At 41.0% G+C, this 16,732-nt stretch overlaps 1 protein-coding gene across 9 annotated transcripts in view; it reads right to left on the bottom strand.

The window, feature by feature from the left end:
- Positions 1-16,732, bottom strand: part of ACAP2 (ArfGAP with coiled-coil, ankyrin repeat and PH domains 2) — a 133,119-nt gene that overhangs the window by 43,971 nt on the left and 72,416 nt on the right. For 5 of the 9 annotated variants that reach the window (XM_055128866.1, XM_055128870.1, XM_055128871.1 and 2 more), the window contains exons 6-10: positions 15,129-15,312; positions 10,362-10,406; positions 7,173-7,268; positions 3,998-4,072; positions 1,943-1,954 (exon numbers count right to left, since the gene is read on the bottom strand). In XM_055128866.1, the coding sequence (XP_054984841.1) occupies positions 1,943-1,954; positions 3,998-4,072; positions 7,173-7,268; positions 10,362-10,406; positions 15,129-15,312 (412 nt within the window). The remainder of the gene's footprint in view (positions 1-1,942; positions 1,955-3,997; positions 4,073-7,172; positions 7,269-10,361; positions 10,407-15,128; positions 15,313-16,732) is intronic. The other 4 variants (XM_055128867.1, XM_055128872.1, XM_055128869.1 and 1 more) reach the window with 1 other exon arrangement.

Genomic DNA, 16,732 nt, shown 5'->3' with positions numbered 1-16,732 from the left:
TCCTCCTCCACAAGGGGGGGAAAAAAAAATCCAAAAAACCATCCACGACTTAAACAATGGGATGTTTCCATCCACACTGACAGGAGGTGCCGGGGCTGAGCTGGAGGATGATAGCCCTGTGGAGTAGCGTTTTCAAAACCCCGGCAAGGCACATGCCTCAGTATCTTCATAAAGGATGGAGGCCCTGAATTTCTGTAGCTGTGGTCATCTAGTCTGGTGATGGTGCAGTTGGGGTCTGTCCTCCATCTTCAGTTCAAGTTCCCACTTAGCTACTTCTTTCCTTATGACTTTGGGCAGCCATTGAAGCTCATTCTTATTTGTAAAATCGTTTGAATTACAAGGCTGATGCGAAGATGCGTGAGGAAATGTTTATAAATGGAAGGAACGGTATCTGGCACCATGCGCTCTCTAGAGCTGTGCTTTGCAAACTCTGGGTCACAGCTACTCATAATTGGTCAGGTCAGTTATGTTGGCTTGCAGCATCATTCTATAAAAAGGACTTTAAAATACATTATACATTTTTGGTCCTCCGAACCCACCAGGAGTGATCTCTGAGCTCAGTGGCAAGATTAAGCCCCAAGCACAGTTAAGTATACCCCACCATCCCTGCCCTCAACCCCCCTCAAGAAAATACCCCCAAAAGACAAAATTTTATACATTGTACAAAAAAGATCCAAGAAAGAAATTAGAAGGGTTTTGCTTTGTAAGCGATTACAACATACAGTAAAGCTAAAATAATTAAGATTGCAGAGACTGGGGCCAAAGTTTGGCACAGCAGGTAGGCCTGCCTTGCACACTGCACCCGGGTTCTATAACCGGTATTCCCGGCGGTCCCCCAAGTCCACCAGGAGTGATCCCCGAGTGCAGAGCCAGGAATAAGCCCTGAGCACTGTCAGGTATGGCCCAAACACCACCTCCGCAACACCCCTGAGTTTTAAGACAAAAGATCAATGACTGAAACTACATCACTTGTATGGAAACTAATACTACAGAGGTATAGGAAAAGGGAAAATTGTCAAATATGTAATTCTGGATCAACTAGCTAACAATGTGAGAATACAAGAAAACTGGATCTCCATATCACAATGCACATGAAACACCAATTACACAGGAACTAAAGAACTAAGAGACCACTGTTTGCTGTTTGTTTTTATTTGGGGACCACATCCGGCCACCCTCAGGGAGCCTAGAGGACCCGCAGCTTGAACTCCAGGCAAAGCAAGCAGTTATGCAGCCCGTGAAGACTCTCTCCCCGACTCCCTAAAAGGCTAATTATTTATAAACACTTGGTTGATTATACAGAAGATATGTATATGTATTGGGCTGGGAAGGATTTATTAAACAAGACGAAAAAGTATCAAAGATAAAAGGCATACTGAAAAACTGAAAATTAAAAGCACATATATTCCCCTCAAAGGAGGCTTATTTTCAGAATATATGAATAATTTGATTGACATGTCACAATGTACAATTAGAGGGTTACGAGGCATTTCACACACAGGATGCCGAAAGAATCCACAGACATAGAGGAATGTACTAGAGTGACTAAAGTATAATGTAAGACCACAATGAGATGTCGACATCTACTGTCACACTGGAAAGAAATGAAAACTCTGACGATCCAATGGGGAGTCATGAGCAATAGGGACATGCCCATAGCACTGCCTGTTGGGAATGATACAGCATTCTGAAAAATAACTTAGAATTTTCTACTGAAACTGAACTGACACGCGCTCTCCGACCTAGTAGTTTTATTCAGAGGTATACAGCCGCCAGGAATGTGTGAGACAGACGCATGGACATGAACGCACACAGCATCACTGTTTCTTCAACAGTTCAATTTCAATTCTTAAAAAATGTAAGCAATTACATTGAACAAATTTTCCCTTAATTTTCAGTTGACTGGATCTCTGTCTCTCTGTCTCTCTCTCTTGTTTTTTACCTGTAATGCAGCCTTGTGTCAGCATTTAAGGGCAGGGGGGAAAAAAAGTATTCACAATAAGCAAAAATAGCATAATTTTCCTTGAAAGCAAATAACAATTGACAATTCTGAATCAAATAAGCTTATCTTAAGACTTAATAATCTACCATTTTTTGACATCTAGTACTACAGTGAGCATATGTATAATAACAGGGAGAGGTTAAAAGATGCAAAATATTAAACAGTAAATTTATTTAATTTACTGAAGCAAATATTAACATTTTTACAAATATGACAATCTCTCATTTTAATCAGTAATTATTAGTCCCAATTTCAATAATCTTTTAATGGTAATATCATTAAAATAAACAACCAAAAGTGATTCCAACCTTGAACAAAATAAAATGTATAGTTATTCATAACTGACTAAAAGTGATACATTTAAAGAAGATCTGATTTTAAATAAGCTTCTAAGCATTAATAATCCACACCAAAAAGTTTCTTTCTAATTTCTAACATGGATTTCACTTTCATTTTTCTCTACTGATGTCTTCTGTCTCAGGTCTAGTTTACTGGTACTTCAAATTCTAATTAAACATAATAAAAGTTGATATGACTGCTCAGTACCACGAAAAGTGAACATCCTTAAAGCAATACTAGAGGCCTCTTGCCCCGTAATTGCATTGCTACCATAAACCTCGAATCCCTGGGTTGTCCCCAGCACCATGGTGGCCCAGGTACCCTCAGTACCACAGTAACCTCACATGTCTGAGCCCCTGCACTGAACCCCCAGGCTGGCTGGCTGAGAATCACCAATGGGGACCCAGGGTCTTCTCAACACTCCTTGGAAATCTCCCCCACACGCATCCCCCGGCCCAAACTCTGGGCTGGGGAGATGGCTCAAAGGATAGAGCACATACTGTGCTTCCAAGGAGCTGGGTTTGATCAGTACCACCAGGAGTGTCTGCTAGAATAGCCCCTGAAAACCAAAAACCAAGCACACAAACAAACATAACCCAATTCAAATTCTCCCTTTCACCACACACTCACACACACACACACACACACACACACACACACACACACACACACACTCTCTCTCTCTCTCTCTCTCTCTCTCTCACTCACACTATGACATAAACTATTATTAAGTTGAATGACAGGTATGTCATATCCAAAGCTTTTAGCTCCGGGGCTGGAGCAATAGTACAGCAGGTGGGACGTTTGCCTTGTGTGTGGCAGACCCAATCCCCAGCATCCCAGATGGTCCCCAGAGCACTGGCAGGATTAATTCCTGAGTGCAGAGCCAGGAATAAACCCTGAGCATCGCTGGGTGTGACCCAAAAGCAAAAATCAAAACAAAATAAACTCAAAAAACAAAACAAAACAAAAACCCAAAACGTTTATCACAGAGAAATAAAAAGCATAATTCTAAAATATTAGCTTGGCTTAGCCAAATTAGCAAGAAACCCAAGTGAATTTCACTCTCACAGCAGAGAAAGGGGCGGCCTCTCCCTGCAGGTCTGCGAGAACAAGCGAGCGTGTTGGATGGTGAAGGTTCTCCCCACTCCTGCCTGTTCTTTCTGTCTCTCACACACTCCTGCAGGGGCCAGCGGCAACTAACCTGTAATTTACATGTCCCAGCACCACACCCTCTGCCAGAGTATCTGTCACCCCCAGAACACCCTGCCCCCCAAGCCTCCTGCCATGGTCAGCTCAGTTCTACCAACCAGCTGTCAGGTTCTGTTGCCTTTGGCCCTTTGTCATTCCCGTACAAGGTGAAGCTAGTAATTTATATTCTGAGGGCCACTTTCCAATTAGTTAAGGCTCTGAGAGAGTCCCATGTTTATAAGCAAGTTAGAGAGTATGACTATAAAATATTTGTCAATGTATAAGGTACATGCAAGAACATCAGAAAATTTTATTTTCCACCAAAGAAAGAGACTGTACCTACAAATCTTAGTTAATAAAAGCAATTCAAAGGGCTGGTCCCAAGATAAGGTTATCCTACTGAAAGGAAGGATCAAACAATTGTAGAATAGAATGGGAGTTCAACATGTTTAACTTTTCAGGTACCTTTTGCTGGATGGTGGAATGTTTCTGCTCCATCTCTCTTTTTTCCTTTGCTGCGTCTACAACCAGTCGATCCAACTAGAGGGGAGTAAAAGAAAACAAACCAGACTTTAAAATCCCAGGGGAAAAAAAAAAGTATGATTGTTTTTTAAGTTATACTCCCAATACGTAAGTTCACTGACGTTTAAGAGGCCTCTGAGGGTCTGGACAGATCGTTCAATGGGCTGTGCACAAGGAAAGCATGCTTTGACCCCTGACATGCGTGGTCTCCTGATCTGAGTGCAGGGCACTGGCTCCCTGGGCACCAGCAGAAGCGGACCCCAAACACAGAGCTGAATTGGTGCCAAGTCCTAAGTTAAGTACGAAAATAAATAAATGGCATTTGGGCTAGAATTTCAATGTCATAGTTCCTTTTTTTTCCTGCAAGGTATCAAATTTTCTTTGGAAAGGTCTTTGATTCCTCTAGTGAAAAGCTTTCCAAGAACAGCCACTATGCCAAGTACCTGTGGCAGGTGGCCTGGTCAAGGGCATGGCAGAGCTAACACGTTCGATCCCTGAATAAGGAAAACAACCATCTCAAACTCCATACTGACCCACTCAATAACTCAGGTCCTCCCCATCAGAGGTAGAAAGAAGTGACACAAATGTTTTGTTTTGTTGAGGTTTTGGGGGTTTGTTTGTTTGTTTGCTTGGGGGGGCTAATTCTCTCAAGTTCAATATTCCAGATACTCCCTGTGGCTCAAGCTTATCATGCTTTCAAGCTGACTTCCTAACGCTATAGAATCTAAAAGTAGAAAACAGAGATAATTAAATACGAACAACAAATAGTAAAAATTTGTATGTTCTGTTTTTTTTTTTTTTTTTCGGGCTTTTTTGGTCACACCCGGTGATCCACAAAAGTTACTCCTGGCTCATGCACTCAGGAATTACTCCTGGCAGTGCTCGGGGGACCATATGGGATGCTGGGAATCTGACTCGGGTAGGCCACATGCAAGGCAAACGCCCTACCTGCCGTGCTACTGCTCCAGCCCCAGTGTGTATTTTTTGTATCAACATTTTAAGGGTTGTTTTCTGTCGATTTTTGCTTTTGTTTCTTTAATCTGTGGGCCACACCCAGCGGCACTCAGGGGAGCAGGCAGTGCCTGGGTCAAATAAGCAACACGTGCACGCCAATTCTTTGCACTTGCAAAATCATAACCCATTTATTTTTGTTCCTTTAATCAGGAAAGAGGACTTCCCATCAGAAGAGAAGGACCTGATTCCAAATATCATGAAGATGCCCTGGCTTCCTGCACTGCTCTTTGCTGGAATAACAAACAATTGGCTTATAAAATACTTCATTATGTGGGTCTATCCAGACCATGATATACTGTATCATCTTCAAGGCTACTGATTAAGATATGCATCAGGAGTGAACAAAAAATATAAATAACAACTGGAACATGAAGAAATATTAAGTATGATACAGTCCAAACACATTCTCTACCAGCTGAGCTGGCGGGACTTCGTTAAGACCCTTTAAAAGGGGAGAGGCCGGGGAGATAGAGATGGCTCGTGGGCAAGGCCCTGAGTTTGAAGAGACACAGTCCTAGCATCAAGCTGCAGACTTGCAGTCAAGAATCCACCAGATGTGGCCCCAGAGACCTTAAGGTCACTACATAGGGCCCCTATAAAATATTATCTTTAAAATAAAATTACTCCGGGACCAGAGAGAGCGCTCAATGGGATGAACGCTGCGTTGTGGCCAGGTTCCATCTGTGGCCTCACAAAGTCTCCCAGCGTCTGCTGGGATGGGACCCCGAGCAGGGAGTAGCCACTGAAGACCAGAAGCATTTTTTCTGTGACAGCCCCCAAGCACTGTAGCACTGTCGTCCCGTTGTTCATCGATTTGCTCGAGCGGGCACCAGTAACGTCTCCATTTGTGAGACTTGTTGTTACTGTTTTGGCATATCGAATATGCCATGGGGAGCTTGCCAGGCTCTGCTGTGTGGACGGGATACTCTCAGTAGCTTGCTGGGCTCTCTGAGAGGGGTGGAGGAATTGAACCCTGGTCGGCCGCTGCAAGGCAAACGCCCTGCCCACGGTGCTATCGCTCCAGATCAATAAAATATTAAAAGGAAAAAATGCCATACTAGAACAAAATGATCACTATTATAAATAATTCAATCTCCGTGGCTTTAAGATCTAAAACACAGTAAATGCTTCATGACACACTGACATACTAAGTAATGCCGGTACATTCCGTACTAGGAAACTCTGTGTCCTCCATAGTTTTTTATACCAAATGAGGAATTAATCACTAGACGCTGGAATGACCCGTAAATATTCACACATTCGGAAAGAAGGGCAGTACAGGGCCATGTCCCAAGATTCAAACTGTATTTATAAACTTGGACAAACACACCTGCCATACAGTACCGCAAAGCAAGGGATGACCTTCTGTCTGTCACAGTAGCACTGAAGTCCCCTGCTTTGCACCCCACCATTGCTGCCAGGGAAAGAGGAAAATTCTCCAATTTGGGTGGGCATTAAGTTGAAACAAAGGGGGCTAGAGCGGTAGAACAGCAGGGAGGGCATTTGTCTGGTACATGGCCGACCCAGGTTTGATCCCCAGCATCCCACATGGTCCCCCAAGCACCACCAGGAGTAATTCCTGAATGCAGAGCCAGGAGTAACCCCTGAGCATTGCAGGGTGTGATGCTTTTCTTGACCCAAAGAGCCAAAAAAAATTTTTTAAAAAAAAGAAAGAAAAATGTATTCTCCAACACTGTGGGGATGTGGGAGATTCTTCATTCCCATCTGTTTTTTCAGATTTCTGCAAACCACACCAAATGAAAGGGTTTTAAATAAAACCCTCCTCCACCACATACACCCTCTCTCGCTACCACCTCGTCATTTTCAGAACTTCTTGACATCTTTACTCTGTTCTCCACACACTTCATCTTCATCTACCCACTATCATTCAGCTTCTGCCACTTGGTCCCTCAGTTCTCACTTGTTACCTATCAATCATAGTTAAGAAAAAAAAAAAAAAAAGCAGTACCCAGTACAGAAACAAGAAGTATAGGGAGGCAACTCAGGAGCAGGGTACATGTCTTACATGTGTCAGGTTCTGGGTTCAATCCCACCGCAAAACCAACAAAAGAAGCCCACCGAAAGAGATCTAGCAGAACGTTACCTGTGCACCGAGATCCTTCATGTAGGGCCCAAGTTCACTAAATAGATCATATCCTTGATGAAAGAAGGCCAAATGGGCATACATAAAGGATAACATCTAGTAAGAGGGAAAAACAGATTAGAATATTAATTCTGAGGTAAAAGACAATTTTCTTTAAAATCTCAAATCTATCTAACGCATACAAACTATACCAGATGTGCCCAAAATGACATTATCTATTTAAAATTAAACAAAATCACTATTCTTAACAGAGCATTTCAGAAATATTTACACATAGGAGAATATATTTCATTTGAAAGAAATTTCCAAGTGGCTCAAAATTTTGATAATGCCCCAATTCTAGTTGTTCAGACCAGTGTTTCTCAGCCAGTGGCCCTTCCAGCCTCGTTTCCTTGCTGTGGCACGGCCTTCTTAGCAGTGGGCCCCCGAGTTCTGCACTGTGTCTCCCACTGTCATTTTCACCTATGCTCCCTGGGACATCCTGGGGCCAACAGGCAGGCCATATGGTCTCCAGGAGAGAACGGCTGGCTTAGACTCTATTTAGATGATCACAACTTATACAATTACCATTTCTAATAGTTTGGAAAAACATTAGATTGCAATTAAGAGACCAGAATTTTTGAAGGGGATATATGAAGTTTCCTTAATATTCTTTTCAGAACTCAGAATATGATTAATAGGTTGAGACCTTTTTCTAATTTTCCTTTAGCTGACCAACTCATATGGAGAAAGAAACCACTTTATTTTTATTAAGTATTTCACATGAGAAACACTGCACTGTAGCACTGTCATCCCGTTGTTCATCGATTTGCTTGAGTATGAGAAGAAATTAAATTATTATAAAATTATAGTACTGAGAGATTCTTCCAACATTTCTATTATTTTTAGAACAAGAGGCATTTGTTTAATTCTCTGAAATCTAAAAACAATCAAAAGGTCCTTAACACTGAAGAATTCTTTAGAAGAGAATAATTTTCCAAAGAAAAGCCAATGAACTACACACACACATACAAACGCTCATTAAAAGAATATTCTGGAATTAGATCTTTTTACTCTTTAAAGGTCTGCTTGACCCTTCTTCGCAAATATCCTATCTTTCTTATGCCTACACTATTTTTCTTATGCCTAAGAAGAAAAAAAAGAAAGAGATAATCTAGAATTAGGTAATAGTTGATGAATCTTTGTGAATATAATTTGAAAAAGCAATTACATACAAGAGGGAAGGCTTACATAGAAATATAAAATGTGCCTGTACTTCAAAACACAGTGAGTAGATTACAAGCATGGTGGCAGAGGCAGGAAGCAGAGACACACGCCGCGCACGCATGAGGATGCAGTTCCATCCCTCGCACCACATGCCCCGCTGCAGCCCTGGTGACCCCCAAGGACCGCTGTGACCAAGCATCTGGCATCCCGGGGCCCTGGGGGCTGACACCAGGAAAGGCCCAGAGGGTTCTGAGCACTGCTTGGGAAGTGCCCCCTCAAAGTAATGAACCTTTTAAAATGAATAGAAGATAAACTTGGGGGGAAATAACAAAAATTAATAGTCTTGAAATACAAATCAGTATGAAAAAGATGAGCATTCATAGGGAAAGAGATAAAAGATATAAACTACTGAGAACACAGTGGCCAAAAAATTTGAAAAAAAAAATAAGGTTTTTTAAAACTGATTTGTATTAAAGAAACGCAACATCAGGGGCTGGGGAGATTAGCTCAAAAGGCTAGCGTGCCTGCTTTGCATGAGGATGTCTGGGCTCCATCCCAGCACCCCTGCAAAGTGTTGGGAGAAGCCCAAGTCTGCTAAGGGTGGCCAGCTAAAAGAGAGACAGACAGACAGAGACAGACAGACAGACAGACAGACAGACAGACAGACAGACAGACAGACAGACAGTCATAAAGGCTGGCCCACAATTTAGGAGGAAATCAGATAAGACTAGAATAAAAAGCAATTTACACACACCATTTCAGAAAAACTAACTTCAATGAACAAGTTCAGAGTAGAAATATTTCTGAGTCACAAAATATGAGAGTGCAATATCCTGTTATTACTACTTTTCCACTTGTTAGAATTAAGAAAAAATGGGTGATATATATACCTGTACATATATCACATATGTCACCTTTTTTCTGTGTATACACACACATACGCTCTCAATGGAATACTATGTACTGCCTTTGAAAAGGTGCCCCTTCCAACACATGAACACAATTAATAGATCCTGAGATTATTATACTAAGCAAAAAGAGGAAGGAAATGAAAAATAATTATCAGATGGCTTCAGCATATGTAGAATATGAATAAAGCAAATAAAGTGACCAAAAAAAAAAGACAAGAAACCCAAATTCCTTTTTGGATTTGATGAAAGCTAAGCTGGCTCTGGAGGGGAGCCAGGAGGAAGGAGTAGAGGGGGTCTGGGTGGTGGTAAGAAAATACTAGAACTTTGTGGTAGAGAGCTGAGAGTTTCAAACAACAGAGAGGTGGGAAGCTAACTCCCTCGAATTCTATACCAGTGATAAATAGATGCGGGAGAAAATTGGAAAAAACAAACCCTTCCATACTGTCACTGACTCTCAAATTTCATTCCATTCTCTAACTACACACCAAAGAACTGACCTGTCATCAACACTCCTAGTGGAAAAATTCTCCACAAGGTGCTATCTGCATATTTGTTTAGTCTCATGGGCTGGAGCGACAGTACAGCAGCAGGGCGTTCGCCTTTCACACGGCCGACCCGTGTTCGATTCCTCCGCCCCTCTCGGGGAGCCCTGCAAGCTTCCGAGAGTATCGAGCCCGCACAGCAGAGCCTGGCAAGCTACCCATGGCGTACTGGATATGCCAGAACAGTAACAAGTCTCACAATGAGAGATGTTACTGGTGCCCATTCAAACAAATAGATGAGTAACAGGATGACAGTAACAGTGACAGTTTAGCCTAATATACTTAAATGTCTGCTTCAAGAAGCTCAATATAATAAGTAACACACACCAATAACAAGCAGAGAAAAAAAGTGATTAAGTGACAAACAAGAAGTACAAATAAAGATTAGTAAGGAAATAACTAGGAACTTGAAATAAATATATTTATACACATACACATTTAAACTTACATATATACAGAATTGCAAATATGATGTTGCTTTAAATAAATACATGAAGTATTTTAAAATATCATTTCAATAAGTATCTTACTGATTTTAGGATTTCTGATCTCCTTTTTGATTGAAGGACATTAATCTGAAGGGAAATAAACTTGGTTAGTCATTGATGCTGTATTTAAAAAATGATTTATAATATAATATTTCAAAATGTGCCTATCTACTCACATTTTCAGAGAAATCAATAAAAATAAAATTCAAGCTTGCTTTTCATCCTTTGATCTGATTTTTTACTAAAGTCATTAAGACAAATACACTGATGAAACTACTAAATCACATTTTTTTTCCGTTTTGGTTTTAGTCATACTTGTTAGTGCTTGGGGGTCACTCCTGGCTCAGTGCCTTGGGTCACTCCTGGCAGTGCTCAGGGGACAATCTGATGCTAGAGATCACACCCTGGCACGTGACGCCCATTGAGCTACCCTTTCAGCCCCTCTCATTCATTTGTTTTACATTCAAAGTAAAACTAACCATGCTTAAATTATAATATTGCAGTGATGAGAACTCAGCACTTCTTAGGATTTCTTCTTTTCCCTTCCTTTCTTATTACCAAAATCTCCGATGCATAATCTTAACACAAATTCATATCCCCTCTATCATTATTACCAACCATCATCATAGCTCTCTGAGTTACGTTTCCTAGTGTTTTCTAGATTACTGCAATAGTATATGAAGCAGTTTGCTTCTGTGCTTGACTCCCTACAATTCATCCTCCACACAGCAAAAAGCGGTCTTTTATTTTATTTATTTTATTTAAGTTTTTATTAGTGATTCATCATGAGCTACAGTTAAAGACTTACAAACTTTCATGCTTGTGTTTCAGTCATAAAGTGCTCGAGTACCCATCCTTCCACCAGTGACCATTCTCTACCACCCATGATCCCAGTATCTCTTCCCCGTCCCCCGGACTCTGGAGGAGGGCATTCCCTTTTTTTTCTCTCTCCTTTTGGGTGTTGTGGTTTGCAATAGAGGTACTGAGTGGCCATCGTGTTCGATCTACAGTCTATTTTCAGCATTCATCCCCCATCCTGAGCAGGTCCTTAACCACACTTTACTTGGTGGTCCCTTCTCTATCTGAGCTGCCTTTTTCCCCAGTATGTGAGGCCGGCTTTCAAGATGTGGAACAATCCTCCTGGTACTTATCTCCACTATTCTTGGGTCTTTTTTTTAAACATGCAAATAAAATCATGTTACTTCCAGCTGAAAACCTTGCTAACTTCCTCCCTTCATGGCCCTTTGTGATGCAGGCTGCGCCAATCTCTGGTCAAGTTCTCTACTGGTTCCCTCTTTCTGTGGCTCGAATCACAACCCGAGATGCTCTCACAACAAGGCTTTCAATGGTACTAATGCTGTTTGTTTTCCATGTCACGGCCTTCTGCCCAGATCACTACATCAAGCCCCAGTTTAAATACTAACTCCTTATAGAGGTCTAAAGAGACAGAGGAGTACAAATTTAAGTCCCCTGGATGAAGATCAAAGAAAATAATAATTGATATGTGCTTTTCAAAAAATAAGCATTTTAGTTGAATTCCTTCCCACAAGCAAAACAAAGTTAAGGGTACGCGAAGATAATCCAAAACTCTAAGGTGCATGCTGTGCATTTGGGACCCCAGGGTTCAAGCCCCAGTACCACATGGTCCCCAAGCACTACAGGGATTGACCTCCAAAGACAGAGCTGGGAGAAGACCCTGAACTGACATGGCATCAGATATGGCACAAAAATAAAAATTAAAAAAAAAAAACCTTTTTAATTAAGCCAGTCACTCTTTGAAAAAAATGTTTTATTAGCTATCTATTTCCAACCACTGAACTAGGAGGTGAAATCTAGGAAAAGAGAAGACATAAATAAATAATTACAATAAATGGAATAAGTGCTCTAACTGCAATGTATATGACTGTATTATGACAGCATAAAAAAGCAAAGGCAAGAATAATTCAAATTTACCAGAGAAATATCTCTAACCACAGAACAGAGAATGAACTGGAAATGAGGCAGATAAGAGGCAAAGAAGACCAAATTTATAGGATCTTCTTCCTACGTTAGACAAGAGATAAAGGTTGGTCAACACCAACTGTTAACGCCAAATGGTAGTTGCAATAAAGATGAGAAAGGACAAACGTATGGTGGAAAATCTGATAGAATTTTCCAGTTTTTAATCTTCTATGACTGAATAAGGAGATAACACTACTCAGTTTGGTAAGGACAAAAAAAAAAAAAAGAAACATACAAAGAAACCTGATTTCCATTCTGCACACAGAAAAAATGAGCAACCTTAAAAAAATAGAATGGATTGTCTACACATATGGTAATAATTCAAGCAAGGGGACACAATAAGGTTATCAGAGAAATAAAAATAAGCAAAGAAAATGATCAATGATAGAACCTTAAGGAGATTGAAAGGGCAATCAAAGAGATAAGATAGAAGGCAAAAATTTAAAAAAAGAAATATAAAGAAGTTAAGATGATGACCTAAAAGTGATTTTTAATAAATCAAGATAAAATATGCTTCAAGAAGTTGTGTTCCACGAACTCAGCGAAACAGGCTGGTTAAGAATAAAAATGCATCCAATGACAAATGCTTTAGCATGAGTGATTTTACTGGAATAAGACAGGTAAATTAAGTATTCAGGAGACCCAGAGGAAGTGGTACAGATGTGAGACAGGTAAGGGGATATGGGAAGCACAGACTACAGAGTCCCCACCGGAAGGGCATAGGAGGTCCAAGAACCCTGAGCAAATGACTGAAACTATGAATATACCGAGCTTATAATTACTCTATATATGTAGTTATGATAAAGTTGAATTCAAAAATCAGGCACGTAATGATTGAAAGATTAAGAGGAAACCATTCATTAAACACCAATTTACTAAGTTTGAAGCCTTTCACTAAAAAAATGAAATGCACTTCATTTTTTAAAATTCTTTCGTTTTATTTTTTGCTTGAGTGGAAGGGAGGGGGCAGGCGGTAGTCACAGCCGGCTGAACTCAGTACTTCTGGCTGTGCTCATGCGTCATTCCTGGCCGTGCTCAGCAGTGGCCGGGATAGAACTGGGGTTGGTCACATGCAAGGCACCCTGCCCCTGACACTAGCCCGCTGGCCCCTCACTTTAAAAAATTCTAATACCCCTGGGACCTGGTAAATAGCTCCACAGTTAATGGGGCAAGCTGCGCATGTGTAGGACCTGAACATACTCTCTGGGGCCACTGATCTCCCAAGCACCTCCAGGTGTGGCTGCAGGAGTCCCAGGGCACCACGGGACCCGCATTTGTGGCACCGGGCACTGCAGACTCAGCAGCACTCCCTCGCCAGTCCACGAACTGAGCCATCAGGCCCAGGTAGCTGAGCATCACACGAGTGGACTCAGACTCCTGTGCATTGCTTGGAAGAGCAAACAGCAGGAAATGTACCTAAGAGGAACCTCAAGCTTTTTCAAAAATAGTAAAGCCTTTTCCTACTGTTTTACAACTACCTTTAAGTCAGTGGTTTTCTACCTTTTTCTGCCTACGGACTGGTGCTGGAAATCACTGTCAGTTAATGGCAGAAACTTTTCCTCAGATGCGCAGGAAATTCACATGGACTGGCATGGACTTACCTGCAGCCCCGGCAGAGGTCACGAACCACTGATCTAAGCAGCATTTAATCACTAATCTGTACATGTGTCTTGTAAGGGCTTTGTTTATGATTGTTTTGTGGTGCCTAGGATCAAACCCAGGTCTCAGGAGGTGTTTTATTGTTGGGCCACATCCCAGTATCCACTACAGGTTTTTCAAAAGCACAACGGTATTATTCTTAGATCAATAATCTGTCAGGATTCTATTGCTTTTTAACCTAAATGAAATTGGAGCAAGCTATTCCCTCTGCTCTAAGACTTTTAAGCTTAAAACTCCATACTACAGTAGAGGTCTCCAAACTTGATCTACTATACTCTTACATGCAATCTCTCTCTCTCTCTCTCTCTCTCTCTCTCTCTCTCTCTCTCTCTCTCTCTCTCTCACACACACACACACACACACACACACACACACACACACACACACACACACACTCTACTCAGCATGCTCTGAGTAGGAACTCTACAATCTTCAAGTAAACAGATAGTGGACGTCTAATCTGCATCTAAGACTACTACTGCCCTCTGGTATCATTCCAGGGCCAACCCAAAGTGGGTATAATATCACAAACTTTGAGAAACACTGATATCATGGGAACACAATGCATAAGTGAAACAATGGACAAAGCAAGCCATCATGTCTCACTCCTCTGGAATTCCTTTAGAGACCTATTACTTTCCAGTGAGTTATAATTCTACGCTGGACCAGAAGATGCCAGGCAATCTACTAAATACAGCTCTCCAGTAAGCCTGAAATGCACAGATGAGAACACTATTTCTAGAAATAATTTTCATTTGGCAAGTCTCTCTAAGAATCTATTCTAAGGACTCAATCGGAAACGTGGCCAAAAATTTATATATACAAGCACGTTATTATTTGTAATTTTAAAAAATCATATTCTCACTAATTGCCAACCAAAACTGGAAATACTATAAATGTCTGGTAGTTAGTACAGCAACTCCATAGAATAAAATATAATGATTGAAAGTGTTTTTTAGAATATTCAAAAATGGAGGGAAGTAGAATTTTAAATGAAAAAGGGGAAATCAGAAATCAGAGTCATATACCCTCATAGCCATAGACAAGTGAGAAGCTTTCTCAAAAGATCATGCCTTAACGTTAAGTACAAAGTAGCTTTTCAGTGTAATCACGCAGACTATAAGCAGCTTTTAAAACAGGTGCATATACCTGGAGGACATAGTCAAGAGCTATGTGTCGAAAACATTTTCTTGTTGCTGTCAGAATGTTGGTGGCTTCTTCAACTTCATGCTGTTTGTTTCTTTGCACCTGAGCATTTTTCACTAAGGCGTTTTCTTTTTCTTCGCTGACTTTTTCAAATTGCTTCTTGGCATCCTTGAATTTTCTAAGATCTCTAAAAAAATGAAAGCAGAGAAACTTACCAAAAAGACGTTCTAAACAAAAACTATCAAAACGACCTTTGGGTTTAATTCTCATTGTTAGCCTCTTCATTAGAGTCACTATGCATTTGGCATTCAATAGCTCTTTCCATCTAAATATGCATTCTTTTCAATTATTCCTCCTCTCCAATATAGTGAGTTAACATTTTCTTAGTTAAATCTATAAAATTTAAGGTAAAAATAAATGATCAAATATTAAAAACATTATATATGTAATATATTGCTAATACTAGATATGATATATAATATATAAGAATATATTATATATAACATAATACATAATGTTAAAGAAAAGTAAGGAACAAAGTTGATTTATTTTTCTGAAGACAAATTTAAGGACAGTGCATATGTAACCAAGTGATTCCCACCATAACATACAAAAAGAATGCCCACAAGGAACTTGTTAAAAATGCAATCTTTGGGGGCTGGAGCGATAGCACAGTGGGTAGGGTGTTTGTCTTGCAAGCAGCCAACCCGGGTTTGTTCCCAGCATCCCATATGGTCCCCCAAGCACTACCAGGAGTAATTCCTGAGTGCATGAGCCAGGAGTAACCCCTGTGTGTCTCGGGGTGTGACCCAAAAAGAAAAAAAAAAAGCCATCTTTAGGCTGGAGCTGGAGCTCAGTAATATAGCATGTGTTATGCATGTGCTAGGTCCCAATTAAATCCCAATACTATGAAAATAAGTGAAAGCAGATTCGCAGATTCCAAGGTTCCTCTTTCAGAGATGATGACTTACTAAAGCTTGCAATACAGTCTAGAAACCTTGAAGGATTTTTAAAGACTCATCCTGGCCACATTTTAAGAAACATTCAATCCTTGATGAACGGAATTTCTGAATGAGCAAGGGCAAAATTAATTTCTTAAAACACACATGTGCGTGCTCCTGCGCCTACATGCACACACGCAGCATTCTCAAAGAACTGCAGGACCGGAGAGAGGGCTCCACAGCCGAGCACATGCTTCCCACACAGGAGGCCCAGGTTCAATGCCTGCACCATATGGTCCACAGGGACCAGCCCAGGCGTAGTCCCAGAACACTGCAGGGGTCACCTAAACCCTTCTCTCCCAGTTTGTAAGAACTGTTGTACTAGTTGAGGCTGGAGCTATGAGTGGGTAGGGCATTTGCCTTGCATGCGACTGACATAGGTTCGACCCCCAGCATCCCAGGTCCTCCAGAACCATCTGGAATAATTCCTGAGTGCAGAGCCCAGAGTAACCCCTGAGCATCATTGGGTATAACCCAAAAAAAGCCAAATATATATATCTATCATCATCATCATCATCCCATTGCTCGTCAATTTTTTCAAGCGGTCTCAGTAACATCTCCATCCGTCCTATCCCTGAGATTTTAGAAGCCTCTCTTTACTCGTCC

Source organism: Sorex araneus, chromosome 2, assembly GCF_027595985.1.
Source record: "Sorex araneus isolate mSorAra2 chromosome 2, mSorAra2.pri, whole genome shotgun sequence".
Taxonomy (NCBI): domain Eukaryota; kingdom Metazoa; phylum Chordata; class Mammalia; order Eulipotyphla; family Soricidae; genus Sorex; species Sorex araneus.
Note: the sequence above shows the minus strand (reverse complement) of the source record. Positions and strands in the feature narration are given on the sequence as shown.